Source organism: Furipterus horrens, unplaced genomic scaffold (genome assembly GCF_987537825.1).
Source record: "Furipterus horrens unplaced genomic scaffold, mFurHor1.1.pri manual_scaffold_12, whole genome shotgun sequence".
Classification (NCBI taxonomy): Eukaryota; Metazoa; Chordata; class Mammalia; order Chiroptera; family Furipteridae; genus Furipterus; species Furipterus horrens.
In genome coordinates this window covers 90,814,708-90,841,631 of record NW_028327182.1, presented here as the reverse complement: position 1 = coordinate 90,841,631, position 26,924 = coordinate 90,814,708, and the positions used below count along the sequence as shown (strand labels likewise).

Here is a 26,924-nt window from a genome sequence, read left to right as displayed (position 1 = left end):
CGGCGCTGAGCGCCCCCAGACCACCCTCTGAGAGGGGGTGCGCACTAGAGGCCCTCGGGACGTCGCAGCATACGAGGTCCCCAGGACCCCAACCGCTGCCCGGGGCCACCTCCCCTGGATCCCGGCGAGCAGCAGTGGATGGAGCCCCGAAGCCCGGCTCCCCGTGGCCTTGCGGTTCCAGCAGCAGCAGCAGCAGCGCGGACAGCGTTTCCAAGGCTGGGACATGAAGGTCGCTGTGTTGGACCTTGGGTCTCTCTTTGCCAAAATCTTCAAGACCTCGACGGCGCCCCCGGGGGTTCCCTCGCCGGTCGCCTCCTCCAGCCACTCGGAAGGCGCTGCCACCGCCGAGCTGGGGGCTCCCACCCTGACCCTCCTCCCAGCCCTAGCGCCTGGCTCCCCGTCCACTTCGCGGGGAGCGCCCGCCCCGTTCCATCCTTGGCTCATCGCCTCCTGTCCCAGGGTCCCGGGCGCCAGTAGCGGGACAGAAGCACTAGGGACCCCCTTCTCGCTGCCCAGTAGCCCGAGAACAGCCAAAGCCCAGGGCCTGCCTCTGGCCCGCTCCGGCGGCGGCGGCGATAGCACGGCGGGCTCCCCTGCCCACCTGGTGGCGGTGACACGGCCGCCCCCGGGCCCTGGCGGGATAAGGGCCGCGCTGCCGTCGATCGGGGGCGCCGCCGGCAACGGCAGTTCAGCCGTGAGCCCCGGAAACTACCGCCAACCTGGCCCCGGGGACCGAGAGCCCGGCGCCTGGGTGACCCCCGGGCCCGGCCCCAAGACGCTGCTCTTCACCCTGTCGGACATTGGCGAGGAGCGCGCCTGGGACAGCAACTTGGAGGAGCGCGGAGACGCGTGAGTAGCGGCAGAGCCGAGGCCTGTGTGTCTTTCCCCGAGACCTCGACGCTCCGCCCGCAACACCCACCTTGCCAGGAGCCCTTCAGAACGTTGCGCTGTTTGCGGGCCCCCGGACACCCTCCTTGCGCGGTTCTTGGCTCCTAATTCCGCGCCTTTCTGTTTTTGTTTTTTCAAACACGCTGTGGCAGCCTTTTGCTCAACCTATCTCTCCGAGATAATCCTCTGAGATGCAGCAGAACTTGAAGGCAAGAGGGGAGACTTTTGTTTCTCTTCTAGCTGAGCCTTGACAGGTAACTTGAGAGTCTGGTTTTCTCCAGGTCTTGACAAGGAGCCGCAGGTCCCCTTCTCCGATGCAGAGCCTGGCAGAGGTGCAGGGGAACTGAGTGCACAGGTGCGCAGCGCGTTTTTAAGAAACGCTGCCTTCCTACTTTTCAAGGATCAGCCCCAATTCTTATCCTAAGCGGGACGGGCTTTCTCTGTGCCACATCTAGTTAATCTACGTATGTCTAACTTGCGGCACCAATGGCATTTATAACGCTCAGGACACAGCTGATGTCTACCGTAGGGGTATTATTGCAAAGTGCCCGGAGATGCTCGAGGAACACTGACAATTTTTTCACCACATGAGCAGAATTGAAAACATTCTTCTTATAAAGTGTGTATTTTAGAATTAAGGTGAGTTTTATTTGTTTTTAATGAGCAGTTAAGTGGGTACAAAAATGTTCAGCTTTCTGAATCCTACAAAAGAATAGTGAAATGGTTAATGGCAGAACAGAATGCAGATTTCTGCCTTATAATCTAGTGAAGGAAGAAGGATCCGGCCTGCTAGCACAGAAGCTCCCTGCCCCCGCCAAAAATAAATTAACTGGAGAACTTTTGCATTAAGGCAGATTCCAACCCGTTCACAGTTCAAATAATTACATTTTTACAAAACTGCAGGACATTCACCTCCGTGCTAAAATAAATAGTTCAGTTATTGTCTCTTTTCGTTTAAAATACTACAGTCTGAAATGCATGAATCAATGGTGTTTTGTTCTTCAGGCAAGTCAGTTGCATTTGGATAAGTGGCGAGAATATGTCTGTTTAAGGAATTAGACTTCTGTTACTGGCTACTAGCCCTTAACATTTATACAGTTAATGTTTTGTGGGCAAACAAGTCTACACACTGACCTGAAATTCTGGTCTTAGTGCTTTTTACAAACAGGCCCTGATACACATCCTGTGGCCGGTGAAGCAACTGATGTCGATTTCCATTCTTGAGCATCTTAATCCATGTTTGCATTGTCGACACATTTTTAACAGATACTTTTAAAATAACACTGTATTTGGTATTGCTGACAGAGGTGGCTACTTTGCATTAGCAAATGCATCAATTTAACTAAAAGTGCAGACATTGGATTATAGGTAATCCCTATGAGAAAAATGATGCACAGACAGGTACATTCAAAGATTTTCCTGTAATGAATTTGTACTCTCTGTAGGGCATCGGACAACCCTCGTCTACACCAGGTTTTTTGTTTTTTGTTTTTAATTTACATGCACAAATAGCCTCATTCCTTCGTTAATTATAATAAAGTTCACCAAGGGGAAAGGAAGAACATATGAAGGTGATTTTTCCTTCAAGGCTACAGACCTTTTGCATCTTGAAGTATATTTTTTCCCTCTTGGGTTTATGGGGTAGCTATTTATAACTTTGACTAAACAAACATGACTCAATAATGGATTTAAAGTCTACAACTACCACCTCAGCTGCCAGTCTAAAACCCAGAGACCTCAGAGGGGAGGTGGTTAAATTAGGGGTGGAACCATGACACCTCCAACTTTATTCTTTTGTCTCAAGGTTGCTTTGGCTATTTGTGGTCTTCTGTGGTTCCGTGTAAACTTTAGGGTTAAGGATGAACCTAGGGGGTATTATGCTAAGAAAAATAAGTCAGATAGAGAGGGACAAATACTGTGTGGTTTTACATATATGTGACATCTAAAAAAAAAGTGAACAGACAAAACAAAACAAAAGCAGACTCATAGAAACAGAGAACAAAGCAATTGTTCTACCAGAGGGAGGAGGCGGGGGATGGATGAGAAAAGGGACAGGGACTATAGCCAATAATACTGTGGTAAGTTTGCAGGGCAACATATGATTCCTAGAATTTAGAGGGGTGATCACATTGTAAGGTATAAAATGTCAAGTCACTCTAATGTACACCTGAAACTAACATAACTAATATAAAATAGTCGTCGGAAGCCGCCCGTCTCGAGAGACGATGGTGTAGCTTCTTAAGAGTCTATCTGCACCGCCGAGAATGGCTGTGCAGTCCAACTCGGGAGTGACACGGTATCTGTCTCCTCCCGTGTTGAATCGACATCTTGCGATGACGCTGGAGTGTCCTCTCCAGTGAAGCTGAAGCTACAGAGCCTGGGCAGGGTGATATGGAGGGTCTGCTGTTGCCCATGCAGCAGACCCCCCCTCTCTTCGCAGCTGAAGGGTCCAAGGGAAAGACGGAGTCAATACAGCTTGGCTTCAGGTGCGCCGCAGGAGTTGCCGGTGTTGACTACAACGTCAAACCGCCTTAGGGACTCCGGCTCCGGATTTTCTGTCGGGGTTTACTCCCTTAGCCTTTGCCCTGAAGAGGTATGCCGCAAGGCAGCGGAGGTTTTTTGGAGTCAGAGTTTTCCTTCTCTGATGTGCCCTGACTGGAAGATCGAACCAGCGACACTTAGCTCGCAGGCCGACGCTCAATCCACTGAGCCAAACCAGCCAGGTTATAAAATAGTATACCAACCATATTTAAAGGAAAAACAAAGTAGGAGCAGGAAGAAAAAACAATTAGGTCAAGAGGATGTGGATACATGTAAACAAATCCCCGAGAAGCGTTAATCACACTCAGTTGCAAAAGGAAACCCTCAGTCCTATTTTTTTCCTTTTTTTAAGAAAGCCCATGTGTTTTACATTTGACCTGATTATGATGTCCTTGACCTTTTTTAAAACTAAAAAAAGTGAAATTAGGTTGTGGGGAGTACGCAAACATTCAGTTCAGTCTTTTATTTTCCCCATGAAGATGGTCTAGAGCAGCACAAGTTTTGATCTCTGACCCATGGATTAGATAAAGGAATGGCCCTGGAAAAGGGTTTGTCTCCCTTCTTTCCACAGGGGACACTGGCTGCCACACCCGAACCCGAGCTGGAGGATGCTGAGTTCCCTTCTTTATCTCCCTCTCCCGCCCCTGCTGTGTGATCCAGTGCTCTCACCTTCACCTTCACCTGCCTGTGCATTTCATTTAGACTTGGTACCTGGCTGACACTCTAATTTTCTGTCCTGTCCGTCCCTGTTTGCTACCTCTGTTGGCACTTCTGGTTCGAACTAGACTATATCATCTTGTAAAAAGGCTTTATTCTCTGTTCTTGAAATAGAAGAGTTTCTAACAATAGATCACGGTCGGTAGGTAGAAATTGCTCCATGCAAATGTTGGTGGATGGTGAGCTTCATGTGGTCAGGAAGTACGATGTATAGCTTTCGTAAGTTATTGCAGTTTGCATATAATTATTGCTGTTTTGAGTGAATGAGTTCTGATGTTGAAGTCACATGGGTGTGGAAATATTGTAGTAACAGCCTACAGGGCTTGTTTACTTAGCTGGCAATAAAGTGAATGCAAGGTTTTCTCTCTCAATTCTTTCGTTACCAGGGCACCTTATTTTTGGACCAATGCCCATGGACCCAGGAATCAGTTGAGCTGGATTCCAATTTTGAACCATTTGCTAGATTGTCATTCTGGGCAAGTTATTCAGTTTTCCAAACTGTAGAACTGCCACCAAGATAAAATGGAGATGATAATAATACTTTCCTCCCAGGGATGTTCCAAAAATTAATTGAAATCATGTTTTCAGTGCCTAACACAGAGAAATGTGGTTAAAATATCTTCTATGATTATTCTATGTTTCTTGGCACGGAAATGAAACTTCAGACTGTGTTTCATTAAAAAATGCATACATTCCCAGTGAAGGAAAGAGCGACAAGAAATAATTCATTTACATTTATCAAGTGACTACATACATGGCATCTTTTAGTTCAATTATTTGGAAGAACAAATGATAGGGCACTATAATCTTTCATCGTTTTCCCTGTACAACTCTCAGTAGATAAAGCTTATTTTAATTCGCATCACCACTGATTCCTGTGCTTGCCACCCTGGGGTCGAACTTTGAATTTTTAGAGACAACGCAGAATCATCAGTAGTATCACAAATCATACGCCACTCCCCCTTGGTGTAGTTCTTGCCCATTTCTACTTGGTGCTCCTGTGATTTGTATCATACTTCATATTCATTTGAGACTATAAACTCTTTGCCTGTCCAGTGCCACTTAAGGACACATGCCCAGAAAAGGCATTTAATAAAATTTACTAAATGAATGAATGAAAACCGTTTCTTCCCCATATAACCGAGTTCCGTGGGTTCCTAATCTCATGAAAATCTAGAGGAAATTTAAATATCTTTCCTTTAAGAATAATTGTTGTCTTGGGCCTTTTTGTTCTTTTGCTTTGGAGTTTTCCCAAAATCAGTAATGCTTTCTGCTGGGACTTTGTATTTGCACAGGGATGAACAGTGAACTCAGTAGACAATTGCCATATGACTATTATCATCTATTACAGTCATCATTACTTGTATTTTAGGGGCCTTTACTTTCATTAAAAACAGTAATAAACTTGACTTGGTTGTCTATGTCTGACATTCGCTCAAACCCAAGGAAACAATTTTGTTCTTCCTGTCTTTTGCAATAGTTTTTTAAACTTTAAACTATCTTCTTTACTTTGTTATTACAGTTAAGATTGCAAACATTATATTTGAGGCAATAGTTATATCTTCTTCTGTGTATTTAAAGAACACATTTTGAATTTTCTCTAATGTAATAGCTCACATGTATAATATTTGATATGTGCCAGGTTTATAGCTACAATTGGATGATATGGGATTTGAATCCTTTATAGTTGTAAAATTGTAATAGCTCATTTAAATTAGTAAAATTTTTAAAGTATAGGTTTGAACTCAGATTGACTGTGATTCAAATCCCACTTTATAATCTTTCTGAGAATACTAAGAATAAAATACCGATTAAGTGTTCACGTTGAGTACCTTACTCAGCCTCCTGAAGCCTTCTTTTGTCACCCATAAAATAAAAATTAATAGTAATATCCATTCAAAGAAATATTGTAAACATGAAAAGAAATACTATATAAAAACTCTACTCTACAGTGTCTGGTACATAAGCCCCACAATAAATAGTTATTATTATTAGTTTATAATTCTCATTATTCTAAATGCATTTTTTATCACCCACAATCAGCATTCTTTTTTTTTTAAGTATATTTTATTGATTATGTAGTTACAGTAGTTCCAATTTTTTTCCCCTATGGTCCCCTATGCCCAGTACCCCCCTTCCCTCCACCAATCCCACCCCCCTTAGTTCACGTCCATGGGTCATGCATATAAGTTCTTTGGCTTCACCCTTTCCTATGTTATTCTTAACTTCCCCCTGTCTATTTTGTACCAACCAATTATGCTTCTTAATCCCTGTACCTTTTCCCCATTTCTCCCCCTTCCCCCTCCCAGCTGATAACTCTCCAAATGATCCCCACACCTATGATTCTGTTCCTATTGTGTTTTGCTTAGTTGGATTTTGTTTTTATTTTTTAGATTCAGTTGTTGATAGTTGTGAGTTTGTTGTCATTTTAGTGTTCATAGTTTTGATCTTCTTTTTCTTAAGTACGTCCCTTTGACATTTCATATAATAATGGCTTGGTGATGATGAGCTCCTTTAGCTTTACCTTGTCTGGGAAACACTTCATCTGCCCTTCCATTCCAAATGATAGCTTTGCTGGATAGAGTAATCTTGGTTATAGGTCCTTGCTTTTCATCACCTTGAATACTGCTTGCCAGTCCCTTCTTGCCTGCAAAGTTTCTCTTGAGAAATCAGCTGATAGTCTTATAGACACCCCTTTGTAGGCAACTCTCTGCTTCTCTCTTGCTTCTTTTAGGATTCTCTCTTTATCTTTCACCTTTGGCATTTTAATCATGATGTGTCTTGGTGTGGTCCCCTCTGCGTCCAGCTCGCCTGGGACTCTCTGTGCTTCCTGGACTTGTATGTCTATTTCCTTCACAAAATTTGGGAATTTTCCCTCCATTATTTTTTCACATAAGTTTTCAATTTCTTCCTCTTCCTCTTCTCCTTCTGGAACCCCCATGATTCAGATGTTGGCACATTTAAAGTTGTCCCAGAGGTTCCCAAGCCTCTCCCCATTTTTTCAATTCTTGTTTCCTCATTCTGCACTGGTTTACTGTTCTTTTCTTCCTTATGTTCCAAATCATTGATCTGAACCCCAGTTTTCTTCCCTTCACCCTTGGTTTTGTGTGGATTCTTCGTTCCACTTAGCGTAGTCTTCAGTTCTTCCCTTATGCATTTGCCGTACTCAAGCATATCTGTCAAACCTGTGAGCATCTTTATCACCAGTGTTTTGAATTCTGCATCTGTTAGGTTGGCTGTCTCCTCGTTGCTTAGTTCTCCCACTGGAACCTTGATCCATTCCCTCTTTTGGGCCATACTTCTCTGTCTCCTCATTCTGACAGGCTCCTGTGTTTGTTTGCCTCTGTGTCCCAGGTAGAGCTGTCGCTCCTGTTACGCTGTAAGGGGCAGAGCCTTAGGGATTTGTCAGTGCAGGGGGACCTGTTTCACCACGTTGTGATGCTGTGTGTGGGGGAGGGATCTGAGAGGGAACAATGCCACCTGCCCAGCACTTGCCCCTTTTCCAGGCACTTCTCCCACTTCCGCACCAGACTTGCACCCCTCTAGCTGTTGTCCTGGCTGTCGTTCCCAGAGTGGGTGGGTCTGCAGACATTTCCAGGACCATGGGGGCCCTTTAAACAAGTGGACTCTGCTGAGAGACCAGCAGTTTCTTTTTCCACCCCAACCCCCACTGGTCTGCACAGTCAGAAGCAATGAGACTTGATTTTCCTTGGTGCTGGGACCATGATCTGCTCTGGTGAGGAGCTGGGAACACTCCCCAGGTGTTCCTCCTGACTTTTTAAAGTATGTAACTATGCTTTCTGCTGGCTCGCCACTGCTGCCACCACATCTCGCCCTCTCCGTCCTGGCTCCACCCCTCCTACATGTCTGGATGAGTATTTCTTCTTTATATTTTTGTTTGTTGAACTTCCATGCAGTTTGATTTTCTGGAACTTCTGGTTGTTTCTAGTTTTGAGGTAGTTGTATTCCTTCTCAGTTGTGGAGGGAGATGCAGTGTGTCTGTCTACACCTCCATCTTGGCCAGAAGTCACAATCAACATTCTTTGTGCAGAGTACAGTGTACTGCTAGAACCTCTAGAAAGATATGTATATTATACTCCAACCATTAATTATTAACCTGTATGTATAAAATATCTATTCCCTCTGAAACCCAGAGGGAGCTGGGCTTTTTGAATAATCTAAAGAGTCAGAAATGGATCTTATCATCAAAGAAGAGGGAAAATGAGAGGAATGAGCCTGGAGAGCTTCAGACAAATTGCTATGAGTACATAGTTAAGAGAGGAGAAGTCAGAGATTAGGGAAAGATGGGAGGTAGGTCATGAGTCATAAAGAATGTGTCAGTTGGGGTCAAGTAAGTACTTTGGTTTGAGAGCACATTCCAGGAGGCTACAACTGTGTGAACAGAGTGTGGAGGTACAACACTACATGCCATACAAGGAATTTGATTATTTAGGGGCAGGGTGCTTGACAAGGGATTAAGAGAAAACTGGGGAGAGCCTTGTGTACCAGTGTCTTGTTTAGTAAACCCTGGAAAAGCCACTAACTGTTTTAAGTCAGAGAAGTGGCATGAAGAGGACTGAGCTTTAGAAGGGTTCTATTAATGCATAAGAGAGCGTGAACAAAGAGAGATGGTAGGTACTGGGAATGAAGCTTATAAAATAATCATACTGGAATGGTCAGGATCACAGCGCTTGGCCAAACATTGGGGAGAGTGAAGATCAGCTTCTGCCACAGCTGTAGAAACAAAAACTCCGTTAGTTGGAGATAACTTTATCTTAGACTTCAGCATCGACCTGGGACCAGGACCTTCACAGGTGGGGAAGGAGCTCACGTGTTCTCTGATAACCTCTGTCCTTGCTGGACTGGATCCCCTGAAATGTCCATAACCTCATCTCGCCCTCGTTCTTTATAGCCCTGGTCTCATGCACTATCCACAGGCCCTACAAGTCAGGGGTCTGGCTCCCTTACTTCTGTGGTTCTCACGGGAGCGCCGGGGTCAGCCTCCTACTATCATAACAGCCTCGTCCACCGCAGAACTTCCAGGAGATAGCCAATTCACATCACATGGCCTTCTGTTGCCCTCGGGGATCCCCTCATCTTACCCACGCTCTCCTGAAGGGTCAGAACGCACGACCCTCCCATGTTAGCTCGGCCTCCACCTCGGACTCCAGCTCACCCGAGGTCTGAGATCTGTGCCTGTGAGTTACAGGGTCATAGAGGACATGCTAGAAACTGCCCGGTGCAGAAGATGTTCCTTCCTGCAGGAGGCCCACCACTGCGCGATGGGGCAAATCAAGGGACCTCCTGGCTGGGTGCCATCCCATAGGGCACAGTGTCCCTGATGGACTATTTTGGCCTGCAGTGGCCCTTCAAGTCACACATCCCATTCCCTAGCGTCTCTGAGATTTTCTTTCTTAGAGACAGAAGTTCTGAGTCCTCATCTCCCATTCCAGGGAACGTGGTTCCCTTCTGAAGCTGGGAAGAGCACCTCTGATATACCTGTTACCTCCTAAATCTTTTTCTTATTAAAAATTCATACTGATCTTGTAAGTTTAGGCTTAAAAAAAAAATGAAGGGGAAGCCTGGGGTTGCTCAATGTGGGAAGGGACAAAAGACGATGAAAACCCAGGGGAAGTGTCAGTTAGCATTTAAAAATAGACGACCACGCACCATTCACATGCAGGGAGAACTCTTTTTCCTTCACCAGGGCAGTGTAGATATTTGTCTCATTGAACAACGGCCAAATCTCTCTGGATATGAATGATCTTACACTCCAAAGGCAGCCATTTTGCTTTGTAGCAAAAAATTATCTAAGGATCTTATGGTCCTAGGAATACTAGGTATCAATATAATACAGACATATGTTAAATAGAACATAATTCATTAAATGCTATGTGCTATTCGTGAAATATGTATTGATAAATTTCGAAGTTGCCTCTTTATTTTTGAGAGGTAGACACCATATTTAAGAAAGCAGAGAAATTAAATAAAACTTTTGATATGATTAAATATCCAGTTGTGAACTTGGTAAAAAAAGTTGATGGTCTTTGGCAATGACAAGAAAAAAAGTCAAGTAAGACTTTTCCTACTGTCATTTAATTAACAGAATATTATGGCTAAGCTGAACAAAATAAAATGTCCCCCTCCAATGCATATATACACATATAGTCTTCTTAGGGCCATTGTCATCTTAAATTTATGATAATGTTAGTAACAAGGACAAGGCCGAACCCCACCTTAGAAGCTCACAATTTACATCAGACTTTTAATACTAATAATATTATTTCAGAAAATGTCACTAAATGTATAGACAATTAAATTAAGGATTTATTTTAAAAAGAACATTTAATGCCAATTCCTAACATTAAACAGTGAAGTACTAGGAACCATTCATGTACATGCAGGACTCTTTATAATCCATTTGAAATAAGGGTCTACATTGAATAAAATGAGCCCTTCCCCCTAAAAATCAGTACGCTCATTGCCAAGTTAATGCATAAAAAATTCCTAGGGAACTTTAACTTTAGTATAGGAGGTATATCTTAAAGAAGCAGATAATACAGTTTCAAGAAAAGGCCTACCTCAGTCAGACTTTTGTTCTACTTACTAGATTTAACATTTTTGTAATTGTGTTTCACAATTCTAGAGCACTGCTAGAATATGTATTATTGCACAAATCTTAGGTCCTTCACATTTGAAATAAGACCGGTACTTCCATTGGTACCAATTCCCAGGCTGCGTGCATCTGAAGACATTATCATGAGGCCCCAAACACAAACATACAAGGTAAGGATGCTGTTTGCATCCCACAGATGAAAAAGTTGAGGCTCAGAAAGGAAATAATGTGTCTAATTTCACATGGCCAATATGTGGAAAATGTAAGAATCAAATCCAGGCAGTCAATGTACATCATCCCCAATATGTGTAACTAAGTGTTTTTCTTTTTTAAACAAATTGTTTAAGATGGTAATGAAAATTAAAATCTACTTCTAAGGCAGTCAGTGGTATTTTTCCTGTAACAAACCTACTCTAAGAAATTATACTCTTTCCTATAAAAATAAATTTTGAAAACTAAAAATCATGGTAATAAGTAACCTAAAAGTAACTTCCTCCAAGTATTATTCCTATTAATCCTGATAAGACCAACTTTAAAGCTCCATTTTATCAATTTTGAAGGACAGATAACAGATGACTTTTAGCATATGGCTTCTTTAAAATAAAGCATTAGTTTTGCCAACCCTAGTTTGTTATATATGCATATTATAAATTATTTCGTGTATATTTAATAGCAAATCAAATATTTTATTCATTCTAGTAAGGCAATGATGAGTAAACATGTCTTACTAGAAAAAAGTGACACAGAAGAAATTAGATATGGCTCTTGCAAAGGGAAAGAATATACCTACACATCAGTATTTTCTTAATTAGACATTTCACTTAAGGAGATGTTTCACTTCTCTTCTAGAGATGCCTTATAATTAACTATTGACAACTGTAATCCCTCCCAGGCCCTTATTTTTATGTTCACCCAAATATTTCTTTCACATAATATTTAACAATTTGTATCTTTCTTGCTTGTTGATCTCTAACATAAGTGATATGATTTTGATGATCTAAGAAAGTCTAATGAGATATTTGTTTAAAGATTCATTAAAGTGACAATTTTTAAATTAATCATGAACTTCAATTCCTTACAATGAGATGTCAAAGAATTATGCGAGAGCAAATATGTAAGGGACAATCCCTTTGCTTTTGTTATGAAACCTCCTTTTTATGCAAAGCAGTGACAGGAGCTCAACTTGCTCAACATAAGTTCTATTTTTACAATTTGTGGTCTGCATGGGCAACAGCAGACCCTCCATATCACCCTGCCCAGGCTCTGTAGCTTCAGCTCCACTGGAGAGGACACTCCAGCGTCATCGCAAGATGTCGATTCTACACGGGAGGAGACAGATACCGTGTCACTCCCGAGTCGGACTGCACAGCCATTCTCGGCGGTGCAGATAGACTCTTAAGAAGCTACACCATCGTCTCTCGAGACGGACGGCTGCCGACGACGACGACGGTCGTAACTAATTAGCTAAAATTATAACACATTTTGAGTTGGGCATCTTGCGTGTGCACACATATGTATTCCACATACACTTCTAATCCATGTATTTGTCCCGGTTGGAAACCTGTTTTTGTCTCAGGCTGACCATGAGACAGAATGCAACCTTCTTTTCCCAAGAAAGCATCAGTGACTTATTCTTGCATTGAAAGCATGGGGGATGCGTGTGTATTTTACTAGAAATTTTCTTGGGAGGTGAATGGTGATTTATATCACACATTGGGCAGCACTTCACTACAAAACTTTCCTCAGTTCTATTTCCACCAACGGCAGACTGAGTAGCTTGAGACCAGCCAGCACCTGAGTGTAACTGGAAAAGCTAGACAATAAACAGAAACCACCCAGGAGTTAGGTGAGATGGAACAAGACGTTTATCAGGGACTGAACCCCAGAGTTAAATCTTCTCAATTCTGGATTGGATTAGGGATTGTATTCCCCAGCCCAGTCTCCCGTAGAAGCAAATTTAATCCCCTCCGAACAAAAGCTGTAAGCAACGACTTTGTATTGTTTACCACAGACAGTTTAAATGGAAGAATACAGAAATGTTGGGTATAAATATAAATGTTGAATATAAATGTGGATGCAAAGAAAAACCAAGCTGCTGTAGCTTTTTTAAGGGGAGACCTAGTAAACTTTTTAACCCAGAGTATGAAACTGAAACTTATAATAGTGACCTAGCAATTATTACAAAGTCTTCATTTTATACTATACTAATTAAAAGAATAATTGAAATCAAATATTTATAAAAAACTTCTTTGGGGGGAATTTGACTATATTGATGTTGCAGTTTGGGAACTTGAACTCTTTAAAAAATACATTTAGGGGGATATTTCCACTTTGAAAGCCTGACGAATTCTCTATAAGAACAGGACGGAGTTTCCTCAAAATTAAAAATGGATCTGTCTTTTGAACCATTGATCCCACTGCTAGGAATATATGCTGAGAATCCTGAAACACCAATCAGGAAGAATATATGCACTCCTATATTCATAACAGCATTCTTTACAATAGCCAAGATCTGGAAAGGGTTCACGTGCCCATTAGTAGATGAGTGGTAAGAAAGCTGTGGTACATTTACATTTCAGTTACTAGGTGGCCATAGAAAAGAAGGAAATCTTACCCTCTGCGACAGCGTGGATGAAGTTGGCTGTTACTATGTTAAGTGAAACAAACCGGTGAGAGAAAGACAAATACCATACGATCTCATTTATATGTGGAATGGAATGAACGCAATACACTGATGAACGAAATAGAGACAGAGGCACCGACACATGGAACAGACTGACAGCTGTCAGAGGGCAGTGGGGGACGCTTTATGAAAGAAGGTGAAGAGATTAACCAAAGGACATAGATGTGTAACTCATAGACACAGACAACAGGGTGGTGATGGCCAGAGGGAAGGGGGGAATGGGTGGAGAAGGGTAAAGAGATGGGGGCAGGGATGACGGGATCTCTGCAATAGTGTCAACAATTAAAATAAAGAAATAAACAAATATTCAAAGCCAGTTTTTGGCCTGTTCTTTCTTTCACTGTATCATACAGTCAATGCTTACAAGTAAGAAAAAATATGGGCTGTTAATGAATGTTACTGAACCCATTTCTCTAATGTATAACATTGAAACATGAAATTCTGGTTCTCTGGTTCAAAATGGTGTACTGCTGGCAACTTACTCTGATCGCACCTAATAATTATTGTCCTTGATAGATTTCTGCACTCATTTTGAAGATTACGTAGGATGATAGCTCTAATAATTTTTCCTTCTGTGATCTCTTTTGAGATACAGCATTCCTTTAAATTTTAAAACTATTTTTTATTCTTTGCTAAATATAGTGAACTTTTAGCTTCTCGGTGTTATTCACAGGGGGCTTTCAAGGGGGATGCCTGGCAAAGAAGTGTGGTGTTAGCTTCATCACTAACGACCTAAGCTAGAATGTGCCTCTGCTACACCATCAACTTATTTGTGCCTCAGTTTATGAATCTGCAGAATGGTACTAACAGTGTCCCCTTCAAAGAATTGTTGTGAAGCTTAAAGGCACTAACGCATATGTCAAGCATTTAAAACAGCCTGGGATGTGGCAAGTATTAAAGAAATGATTGTGAATATTGTTACAGAACATATTTGCTCTCTCTATAACAATGTCCATGGAACATCTTAGGAAACAGGAACTTTAACAGAAATCTGCAAATCCAATCTGAGATGAATCTTAAAAAGGGTCAGCTTTTAAAGTCAGACTGTTCAGGTCTAGGTAAAACTGTTTACCCTTGGTAATTTACTCAATATTGCTTTTATGTACAAAAAAAGTAGCCACCATTCAGGTTGGGAGGTTTAAGAGTAAGGTTTGTAGGCCAGGACCCTATTTGCCTGCCTGAGTGAAAGCTCCCATTCGAGGTGCATGTTAGCACCAGGACACCTTCTGTTGGCTCTGCATACTGGATACTGCTCGCTGCGAAAGTGATTTCTGATCTAAACAGGGTTCTGCATCTGCCCTGGAGTGAACGTTCACTAAATCCTAAAATTTTCAAAAAAACCCCATACATTAAAATCCACCTGGCATAGTTTTTAGAGTGGCAAAAGATGGGAAAGAGTAACATCTAGTGGCTTTCTAGCAGTAATGCATTAAAATGTGTTAATCCAAAAGGAGACAAGTCTGTAGTTGTGTTTTGTTTTACATAAGCTGTTCTCAGAAAAAACTTCACGTAACACAAATTTCTGTTATTATTCATGAGATATAACTATTAATATTTCTTGTAATCATTTAACAATAACATCCTTATAAATTTTACCACCAAGGCAATATATTTTCATTTTTATGTTAAATAATATATTAATTCTATATTTTAAAATAAATTTATATAAGCTGTGAACTTCTCTAATATTAGTATACTAGTCACATTAAAATAATAAAATGTGAAATTGTTTTATTGGTTTCCTTGGGAAGTAGTTACTAACTTATAAAATATATTTAAAAGTGTAGAGGAGTTTAATGCATTTTTAAATTGATTTTTTATTTTAAAAAAGTTTTAAATTTACATAAGAATAGCTTTTTTTATTATTAATTTTATCATTTTATTCCAGTGTATTAGTCAGGGTTCTCCAGAGAACTAGAACCAATAGGATATATCTAAATCTAAATCTATATCTACACTCTACATCAACATCTTTATCCCTATTTATAGATTTATATAGAGAGGTATATTTATAGATAGAAAAACAGATAACGATACATTTATTTTAAGGAATTAGTTTACATGATTGTGGACTTGGTAAGTCTAAAATCTGCAGTAAGTTAAAATATCTCAATAATTTTTTATATCGATTACATGTTGAAATGATAATACTGGAGAAACATTAGATGAAATAAAATATATTTCTGAAAAAAAGATCAGCATGGCTTACGACTGATGGAGTAAACTCTGAGAAAATTCCAAGAAAATCCCAAGATGTGTCGAAGAGACTGATGTTGGCAGAGTGGTGGATGCACTACCAGCTTGGAGCAGAGGGACCCAGACTTTCGTTCTTCCCTGCAGCCCTTCACTGGAAGGCAGCAGGTTGACAGCATCCTCAGCTGCAAACCTGGACCACTTCATACCCGTGAGGGTGACTCAGAGGGTAGAGGCAAGAGCCCAGAAGGCAGAGTTAAGGGCCCAGAAGAAGCCAAAGAGCAGAAGTGGGTCTTAACCAAGGCAACTTGCGCCTGTTTGGAGTTCAGATAGTCATGGACCGGTGACTGCTGTGTCCCCGAGTGTCCATCGCGGTATCTGGTCTCAGTCTCATTGTTTTTTTGCCTTGCGGGAGGCTGCTGGCTCATCCCTTTGCTTCAGAGGTCTTCAGATCAGGAGGAAATGCCCCAAGGAAGAGCCTCTGTATTCTCACCAGGACATGATTGAGATGAAGAAATTTCAGGTGGATTATGGCAAAATAAAGATGTCCACAAATTCTTTCACAGTCTTCCTGTTGAGAGCTGGGTTCTATTTTCCACCTCTTGGAATCTGTGACTGTTTGATAACGCAGTACAATGGAAGTGACACTGCCTTTAATAGAGTTGACAGCTTCTGCTTTGGTTCCTTGGAGCCCCGAGCTTCTATGTAGAAATTATGATGACCCTGCTGGAGAGATGATTTGGGGAGGTCTTGAGAGTATGTGGGAGAAGGGCCCAGCTGCGTCCAGCCTTCCAGCCACCCCCCAACCCTCAAAGTGTTAGGTAGGTGGTGGGTGAAGCCTTAAGGACCTTCCAGACCAGCCCAGTGTCCAGTTGAATACCATCGAGTAATCCTAGTCAAAGCCACAAGGAGCAGAAGGATCACCCAGCCAAGTCTTCCTGAATTCTGTGGGTGGGGAGCATAACAGTATGGCCTTTGTTTTAACCCACTACATTTGGGGTGGTTTATTATGCAGTAATGGATACCTGGGACATACACACGCACATGTACACACACACACACACACACACACAAGCCACACCCCAGTTGAATGACCTTGAACATGTTACTTGAGGTCTCTGCCTTCAGTATTTTTATCAGTAAAACTGGGTAATAGTATACACCAGGTATGGGTGTTAAACAAGTGAACAAAACAAAAAAATCACGGATGTATAAAGCAGTTACCATACGTTTGGATCATGATGTTCTTTTTTTTCTTTGTTTATCACATATCTCTTTACATATAAATAGTATTAGCAGATATGTGTTTACTTCAGATACCATCAATTTTCCTGATAGATATACATGAACACCCTACATGTAGACACATATGTGTGTATCAGGCATTAAAATCTTATTAATTTTAGAATTTATAATTGCTTACTGGTTGTTTATAAACATGGTGAGGATCCTAGTACCCTTAGTTCAAGAAATGGATGCTGTTGGTGTGGTTTCTTCTCACCTTAGGGTTGTTCATTAAAACGGCTTCAAAATAAAGAAACAGGATTTTTCCCTACTCAGTGGAACACGCAGGTTTACCTCTGTAAGTGCAGGATACTGAGCAGGGACATTGGGTGCATTTCTTTGTAGCTGTTCAGACTGAGAAGGACTCAGACCTCCAAGGAGACTGGCTATGGCGGGCAGGCTGGAAAGTGAACCAGCATCCACCTGATCAGTTGTAATTATTACGAATCGCGCCAGAGGTGATATCCACCCTTGGACACTCGGCTGTAGAAGCGTGCTTCACCTCAGCAGCTCACTGCTCTTTCTCTGAGTCAGGAAAACGGTGGCCTGCTCATTCTGCTGTCTCACAACCCAGAGCCCAGTGACTGTGGTCCTGGTGTAATTGCATGACTCCAAGATTGAAACAGGCACCTATTACTAAACCGAAACACACGCATGTTCCCTAGTGTGTGGACAAGTTGTCGCACTGCGTGGGATAAAGCACCTATTTTAAGGTGGAGAGAGGATATATGAAAGGAAACAAATCTTTGGTGCGTAATTAGACCTGGAGTCCCTGGTAATCAGAATAGCATCTTACATGCACCAAGTCTCGGAAATTCTATTTAAAAGAATTAAGAACAGCAAACACCTGTCTGGATAGACCCTCCCACCCTGACAGCCCCGGGGAAGGGTGGGCAGGCCAGACCCATGCTCACTGGAGGTCCCGGAGAGGGCGGTGGGGTGGGGGCCTTTGGGGAAAGCTCAGGTCACTGGACTATGAAATCTGGCCTCTGGCAGCAGGAAGGGAGAACCGCGTGCTTTTCCTGGGAGAGTGGGGGGTGGGTGGGGGCTGGGAGCCCGCCCGGCAAGGCTGTGGAAGACGGGGCGCTGCGGACCCGCCGCCGGGCCCAGCCCGACCTCCACGGAGAGCGCCGGGACCAGGGGAGGAGGAGGGAAGGGCGGGCGCGGAGGGGACGGAGGCGTCGCCTGGCCGAACAGGAATCTGGCCCCTGCGGGGCCCCAGGATCTGGAGGGGGAAGCGGCCCAGCGCGCCCGGCGAGCAGCCTCACCCATGGGCCGCGCTAGAGGCTCGCGGTTCCCGGGCGCGACTCGGCGGCCCACGCGGCTTTAGCTGGGCCAGGGGCGCAGCACTGGGCGGGCGTGGAGCCGGGGCCCCGGGGCCGCGGGGGCGCGCGGCCGCCCGCCGCCAGCAGGGTGCCCGCGCGGTGCATCTGCGCCCCGGGGCGCGCAGGCCTGGAGACGTGGAGCCCGGCCCTGGGGACCCAGGCGCAGGCCTGGGGCTGATCGTGATTGGGTAAGTCCTGATTCGGGAAGGGAAGTGGTTGAACTCTGTCGGGTCCTGTGTTTGTGCCATGTGCTTCCCCCTCTTCCCCGCCTGCCAAGCTGGAATCTGTCTGGCCTGTTTCCTGCATCCATTCATGAAACCTCTCGTGTGGACATCACCCGGCCTTCCTAAGTGAAGTTGCTCACTCGCTCAGAGGAGCGGCTGTGACACCTGAGATGACTTCTTCCTAGGTCCGGAGAGCCGAGGTTACTTCTAGGATGTTCTTGAGTTAAGTCAGGGCAGCGTGGGAGGGCCAAGTCAACCAGAGCCTAGTTTTCATAGGGTAGCATTTGCTAACAATAATAGCAGTGAGAAAGACAAACTGATGTTTCCAGAACATAATATCTAGCACTGATTGGGTCGGCACTTCACACACTTTATCTAATTTAAGTCTCACAACAACTGTACAAGACAGGCCACAATATTGTCCCTGTTTTACAGGTGTAATAGATCCTGAGTCCAGGAGAGGAGAAATCACTCGCTCAAAGCACGCAGCCCTGTGAGTGGCAGAGCAAAACTCACATCCATCATTATTATTACAGAGATATTATAAAGGAACAATGTTTTATTGGATTCACCACCCTGAGGTTTAAAGTTATTTTTCAAGCATAGCCAATTCACTCATAACACCAGTATATATTTCTTAATGTCCAAAGCAGTTCTGTTTGATATCATTTTAATGGATTGCCTCTCTTATGTCTCACCTACTTTTGTGTTTATCTGAAGAGTTACTGTGGCACGTGTAAATGGTAAATAATTGATGGCTTTAAAGCAATTGATGAGGACTCAAGGTAACGCAGTCCGTTGGCGTGAAAGCTTGTCCTGTATTCTTTTCTCTGGTACCCATCCTTTAGCACCTTCATCCTCAGAACCGCTTGGCTGCACTTCAGTCATGTAATGCTGTTCTCTTTCGTACAAGACATGTTTGGAAGGCAGAGGTTCTTGCTAACCTCTGTTTATAGTGATTGATTTGTTTTTGAAGTTCCCTTTGTTGAGGAGTACCTCTAAGTAAATAACTAAGGGCAGAATTTGTTCATATATGAATATTTCTGAAAACTCCATTTACATTCAGAAATACTAATGTTAAAAATTAGGTTCTATTGTAATAGAAAGCGAAAGCAAACTTTTATTTTCATAAATGCTAGAGTGATGTCCCTGTTCGAAGTAGTGAAAGTTGACTTTTCCCCCTGAATTACTTATGCCTTAAATTAGTATAAAATATAACTTATTTGTTTGAGAGAACAGGTCTATAAAAATGGAAGTCGTTTACTGTTAAACGCTAGGAAGGTATTTTGACTTGAGTGCAGTAAACATTTTAAGAAGTTCATTGAAAGTTAATGATTAACACTAACTGCGACACCAGCCAGACTTAATACCTTATTCAAGATTTAGAGAGTTCTTTTGTTTCATTTTCCAATTTATGTGTTTAGTGATTCAAGGATATCTGATGTATTTGGAATTACGTGGAATTATTGATTTTTTTTCCCTAGAATGCTGGGTGGCTTTTGTATGCACAAGGACACCTGTTCAAGGGCCAGGTGGAACCTGAAATCCAGCTCATATTTACTTGTGAAGTCATGTGTTGGAGTGGGGCTGTATCTGTCCACAGTTTGGGGAAACTTTTACCAGTCTGGCTAAGCCACAAAACGTTGTGGGTTTTGATCCAGTTTAAATTAAGTTGCATGTAGGTTCACAGCAACCTTCATTCTAAGAAAATAAAAATAGTAAGTTCCCGGGCCTCAGCTTCTCGAGGATATGTGGTGTGTGCATGCACACGTGTGATTTTAGGGGAACACGGCAGGAGGGAAGGAGCAACTTTATACAAAAGGACATTTTAAAAGCCCAATGGATAAAATTATGTTATTACATTAGAGGTATGTTTACTATTTTATTTTATTTTATTTTTCAGAAGAGGACTGTCAGGAGGATCTGGAAAACACAATTTTTCTGTGAAAAGGAAAGATCCTTTACCGACACATTTTACAAGAAACGTGCAGAAAGCCATTGATAAATATACCCGGTAAGAATTAATCTGTGAAATGCTTCAGATTGCAAGAGCAGAACACGCCCGTATGAATATGGGGAACAAAGTTGGCGATTGGCCACGAATTTCTGAAAGTATAAAAGCAGATTTATTTACAGAGGAAACTAAAGTTAGTGAAATATTATATTGCATAAGTATTTTAAAATGCAGTGTGCTGTGAAATGAGCACATATATTTGAAGAAAGAAAGAGGAAGTGTCTTCGGGACAGGCAGCCACTTTCCAGACTAGCCTCTTCCCAGGAACTGGTGTTTATATTACCTATACTTGTTCCCGCAGTGGGTCCACATCATCCTTTTCCTCTGATGGGAGCCTCACGCCCACGGACGCCCACAGCCCTTGGTCTGGGTCTGGGACGCAGAGTCCGACCACCGGCTTGTCTTCCGAAAGGAGCTCCATTTCCTCTTGGAGAGATGACGTATGTCTCTGAGTACTTTGGATAATCACATGATTACAATGTTTAATGAAGAATTTTGTTTCTGTTCTTTTAAAAAAACCTTTTTTACCAGTTTTAAAAGCATGACCTATCACACACATACATACATAGCCATACATATAAGAGTATTTACCTGTAACACGTAAAAACTTAAAGATACAGAAAATATAAGGAAACTTAAAAATCGCTCATACGCTCATAACTCAGAGTCTTAGCTGTTGATAACTCTGCTTTTCCTAGTTCTCCCTCCCCTCAGTGTTACTACATATGATTTCTTGAGTGAGATCTAAGGCTGGAAATCCAGGACAGACCCTGACAACAGGAACTCGAATAAGAGAAAAACTGGGGAGAAGTAAAAACTAAAATATCACCACGATTAGAACATTTCTAAGTCCTTCTAACTCTTGTGGAAACTATTAACTTTAACCCTATTTTCATTCTTTTCGGGAAGGAGACTCGTAGCCAGGCAAGATTTTAGTCCACAGCCCAGGCTCTGCTGGGCACTCTGCCAATAGAACGGTAGGTCTCCTGACCCTTCCGTCCCCAAAGTGCCCCTGAGAATCCCGGGACCCGTCCTCTGGGGAAGCCCTCTGGCTGGGGAGAGCCTCCGCTAGGGCACCTAGGACGTCCTAAGTCCTGTCTGCCCCTCTGTGTTCCTTTTTCCTTTGTTCTCTTTAAAAGCAGTTCTCCACCAGCTCCTCTTCCTCCTACGATCTTACAGCGGTGATGACCAAAGCGTGGGAGGGGCGCGGGAAGCCAGTCCGCTCTGGGGCGCTCAGGGCTTCTCCCGATAAGATGCGGCTCTCCCTGCCGATGAACAGCCCCCGCCTCACACCCGCTCCCTGCTGCCCCCACTCACGCTCTGCTCACGGGGACACAGGAGGGAAGAAGGCTGAGAATCCTTGCTTCACACTGTCCACGTTCGGAGATTCCTTGAGGACATTATTTTTATGTCATTATCCAGAGAAATTCGTATAACTTTCATTTATAGAATTTTCATTACCCCAGAACCTACAGTTGCTTTTATTTATTTTTATTTTTTAATTTTTTAAAAAATTATGTATTTGTTTGTTTGTTTATTTATTTTTAGAGAGCAGGGGAAGGAGAAAGAGAGGGAGAGAAACATCACTGTGTGGTTGCCTCTCACTCGCGCCCCCAACTGGGGAGCTGACGTGCAACCTAGTCATGTGCCCTGACTGGGAATCGAACCAGCGACACTTGGCTCGCAGGCCGATGCTCAATCCACTGAGTCACAGCAGCCAGGGCTTACAGTTGCTTTTAAACACTTTTCTTTTTGATAAGTTAATATTTTCAAAAACAATCAAATGCAAAAGAGAGAACATTGAAAGTAAGCCCTCTTCCAGGCCCCAGCCACCCAGTCCCCTCCTAAAAGGCATATATAATTATTGATTTTTCTCCTTATTTGCATTTTAAAAGAGAACTCAACTCCCCTGCCCCCTGGGAATCTAGTTTATTATCAACTGGAGGGAAGCGGTAACACAGAAAATACTAAACAGCGTTCTGTGAAAATCAACCTGAGCATACCCTGTGGGTCAGGCAGGTCAGACCGAATACGCACTTTGTTGCTCTGAGTTGTGGACTGGATCTCAGGGTCCCACATCCTTGGAAGAAAAGACAGCCAGGGTTTTACCCTGGAGGCTCCGGTTCAGTGTTGGCTCTCCCAGTCGCAGCAATGTTTCCGTCCCCCTCGTTGGCTCTGAGCGCGGCAGGGCTGTGGCCTCCCAGCCATGGACAATGTGCAGAAAGGCCGGAAGGTGTTCTCATGTCGCTGCACCCACTGTTCGAGAGCCTCTTTCGGTCAGGCAGGAAAAATCAGTAGTCTGGCCTCACCCTGAGAACCACGCCTCGGGATGTTTTCTTTTTCATTGATTACAAGAAGGTGAATGGCCCTTCTAGAAAAGCAATTTTCCTTTTCAGTGGTATAATCAGATTTTAAAAAGTAGTTTGCATTTTGCAGATGTGCGTAGATGCATCGCACCCAACTATACGAGGGACATATATCTGTGTGTGTATATATACATATTTGTGTATTGATAGAGAAGTGTATGTATGTCTAAGTATCTATATCAGAGTCAATATATATACCTATCCGTATATCTACGTAAAATTGAATAGGTCTTAATACTCACGTGGTGGAAATGATCTCTACTAACCAGTTAAAGAAACTGAGGCTCAGAGTGGAATGTAATTTATCAGAAGAGTAAAAATGGCAGCCCTGATGTGTCTGACCACGAAGTCCACTTTTCTTAATCATGTCGTAGTCTCTGCTATGTAACGGGTGCTTTCGATATGTAAGCATCATTGATTATGAGGCTGATATTTCGACAACTTCTAGTCTTATAACTAAATGTGCGTTTCTCTTTTAGGACTTTGACAAAACCAGTGCGCAGAAAGTGCAGCAGTTATTCTGGGAAGTCGAGGAAATATTGTTTGAAGGGAAAGCGAGCCCTCAGACCCAGAACCTCGTGGCTGAATGCGCTGAGTGGGCCAGACGATCCGTCCACCTGAGGTAGGGAGGTGTTCACAGTCATTCACCAGAGTGGGTTTTGCCCCCTCCCGACTTGCTTAGCACAATGAGCACATTTTGGCTAAACATGTACCCAAAACACATGCCCTCTACAGAGAAATCGCATCCTTTGAAATGGCGTCATCGGCTACTGAGACAACCCAATACTCGAGTGCATTTTAATTTGTGAGAAGCTCGTTTAGCTCGTCCTCTGAAAGGCATTACATGCATGACCAATGTGAGACTGGCAGAAGTCACCCTTTACCTTCACGTTCACTAGTATGTGAGTGACGTGCGTGTGTCCTCAGTGCGGAGAGCAGGGCACAGGGTCGGGGTGGTGGTCGGTCCGGCGAGAGTAGAGGAGAAACCCCAGGAGGACAGGCTGTGCATTTAAAAAGGTTTATTTGGCCAGTTGCAGAGGTGGGCTGAGACCAGGAAGGCAGGAAGATGTCAGCTCTTTGGTCTCAGCCCTGAACCATAGTGGGGCAGGGGTCTTTAAAGGGGATAAGGGGACAGGGAGTTGAAGGGCCTTTCTGCGGATGGCTTTGGGGGAGTTGGCTCTGAGAACAGAGAAGTTTACTACAACAGAGAAGTTACTAAATTCTTGCCAGCAGACCAAGATATCGCTGAAGGACACAGGCCTTTACTGGTGTCAGCAGTTACTGGGGGGACAGCAGACTTATTGAGACTTGATAAAATTAGATCAGAATGCCCAGAACACAGGTCTTATGCCTAAGAGGTGGGGGAGGGACAGAGTAATTATTTGCTGACGGATTGGACAGATGAACCTGACCATTGCACCAAGATTCCTTACGTAGGAAGGATCATTTGTTGTTGTTTTTTATATAAAAGATGAAGAATATAGAATGGATATAAAGGGAAACTTCTCTTTCTTCAATTATTGATCCAAATACTTAGGGGAAAATCCATACAGGATATCCAAAATTTCTCTATATTATATATATGGTCAGATAAATGAAAATACTCATTTATACTGACATACAAATGTCAGCAGGTCTTCTGGTGACTTCAACTAGGTACCTTTTAAAAAAATCTTGACTAAATGGGTTTTTATCTTTTCTTTCCAGCCCTTCATAAACCTCCTGGCTTAAAAAGTATAATGTGTTCACCCGATATTAGTTGTGGGTACTTACATTTCTAGGCCTGGTGAACCTACTGAAACATCAGGAGCTCCGACCTGCTTCCTGTCACCGTTAACACACATAACTAAGATAAAAAAGGAAGGCAGGAGGGTGGAAAAAGGGAAGATTGTTGGGAACATTAGCCAAGTCTATGTATTTATACATTTTTGTTCATTATGTAGATATTAGTTAACATTTATAGAGAACTTCTGTGTGCCTGGCATTGCCCCAGAGCAGCAATTTTCAGCCTTTTTCATCTCATGGCACACAGAAACAAATTACTAAAATCTACAGCACATCAAAAACTATACTATCTTTTTTTGCCAATCTGACAAATAAATAAGTATAATTTTGAATCATTCTCAACAGATGGCTATTGTTGTATTGGCTGTTGTCTTTTTTTTTTATTTGACAGTCTAAGGGAAAAGAGGTCAGTGCCCCTGACTAAACAGTCAGGTGTTGCCACAAGAATTTTTAAAACATGCAGTCAGGGGCACTGACCTCTTCCCCCTCAAGAAGCTTTAAAACATGCATCATCTGACTATTTCGTCAGGGGCACTGACCTGCTTTCCTTTAGGTTGTGCCATGGGATGGGAAAGGTTGAAAATCATTGCCCTAAGTGTAAGGACCTGATAGATATGATCTCCAAGCCACTCATGGGTCCCCCAGGGTGACTGTTAGTATTTTTGCGTGCATGCACAAACAAATGAAGTCAGTGGCTTAGAGAACCAGAGAATTTGGCCTCCAGTCTCTGTGTCAGCGTCAGGAGCAGTCTGGCCTCTCCCTTAAAGCCTGTGGCTTTTCTGTCATGCCACAGTTCTTATGTACCAGTGTGTGCCTTATTGCCTCATACACGGCCCTTCAAAATAATATTTCATTTGACTTTTAAAATTGCAAAACCTGTCTTCCTTTTCCAATGAAAAATACTAGCACATAGTTTTCTTTTTCCCCTCCTAAACCTTGCAGAGTAGTAGGAAGACAGATCATCCTGCCAACTGATGAAGGGGTTCGCCACTTCCAGGGCAGCGAGCCTCGTGCTGGAGTCCACGAATCCTTCTCGGAGGCCCATGAAGGCAACGGCAACATCCAGCAGTAAGTTCCTACCTGCTGCTTTCAAAAAGTATGTTGAATTGCATTGTTACACTTTTTCACGTCTATCTCAGCCACGAGCCCTGGCTCCACCGCTTTGGAAGTTTTGATTTCAATGAAGGGCGGGTTCAGAGCATTATTTTCAAAAGTTGCTGCTGATTCTAAATTGGTGATGATGATGATGGCTTGTATGTGTGTGTGTGTCTGTGTGTGTGTGTGTGTGTGTGTGTGTGTATGTGTCTCTAGTACGGATATCAAGGGAGTTAACTTTTCAAGTTTTGTTCCAAAGAGCTAGGTGCAAAATCAAAACTGATGGATCCTAAGCCCCAAAGCAGTAGCAGCAGAAGAAACAAAGCCCCATCTGTTTTCTTTTGCTCACAACAGATTTCGATAAACCCCTCTATGCCTGGCACATGTATTTGGGATGGTGCCATGATATCCTTACATTACAGCAAAGAGGATACAAATCCATAGAATAATGTAGGCTTTCAGAAGCCCTTACAATGTTTAACAATGCCTGTGTTAAAAATGTTGCTTTTAAGGATATGACTTAAATGTAATAGTTAGTGATCTTCAGATGTGCGACTCTGTGCTTTATGAATCACGTAAAGCCCTCCCATAGCCACACAGACATTCTATTCTTGACATTCTTCACACTGTCACGGGGAATCTGCTTTTCCCATAGATTGTGCATCTCCGGCTCTCAACTACTCCCAGCAGCACTTGCAGCCCCGGCCGTGCCAGGTCCCGACTGCGCAGGGGTGGCTGACCTAGTGGCATGTTCATCCCTGCAAGAAGAGGTCTATGATGTGGAAGGAAAGATTGAAGAATATTTCGCTTTCGACAGAAAAGAGGAGTAACTAAAATTTTATTTGACATGAACTTACTAGTTTAATAATACTGATTTATTTGGTATTTATTTAGATGACATGCTCATTTACCGTTTTGTGTATATTTCACTCATCCAAAAGATTTTCCATTGTTTGGACAGTAATGTGCTCTCAAAAGGTTTTACGTTCCTAGCAGGAAACGGTGCTGCTAGAGGAGGGCTTCCCTTTCTTTCTGACAATATGTCACAGAAAGAAAACAGGAATTGTGTTTAGGGTGCCGGGCAGCGTGGACAGGCTCCCAGTGGACCTGGTGCCCAAGAGCCCTGGGTACCTTATACCTGGCTGCCCAGAAGGGCAAAGGGGATGGTCCAGTCTCTCCACTAAATGCATATT

At 43.0% G+C, this 26,924-nt stretch overlaps 1 protein-coding gene across 1 annotated transcript in view; it reads left to right on the top strand.

Moving 5' to 3' along the window:
* The first annotated feature begins 223 nt into the window (after positions 1-223).
* Positions 224-26,924, top strand: part of FAM149A (family with sequence similarity 149 member A) — a 40,228-nt gene continuing 13,527 nt past the window's right edge. The window contains exons 1-6 of the mRNA XM_090258084.1: positions 224-849; positions 20,375-20,485; positions 20,787-20,925; positions 23,331-23,473; positions 25,579-25,704; positions 26,387-26,557. Coding sequence (XP_090114210.1) covers positions 224-849; positions 20,375-20,485; positions 20,787-20,925; positions 23,331-23,473; positions 25,579-25,704; positions 26,387-26,557 — 1,316 coding nt within the window. The remainder of the gene's footprint in view (positions 850-20,374; positions 20,486-20,786; positions 20,926-23,330; positions 23,474-25,578; positions 25,705-26,386; positions 26,558-26,924) is intronic.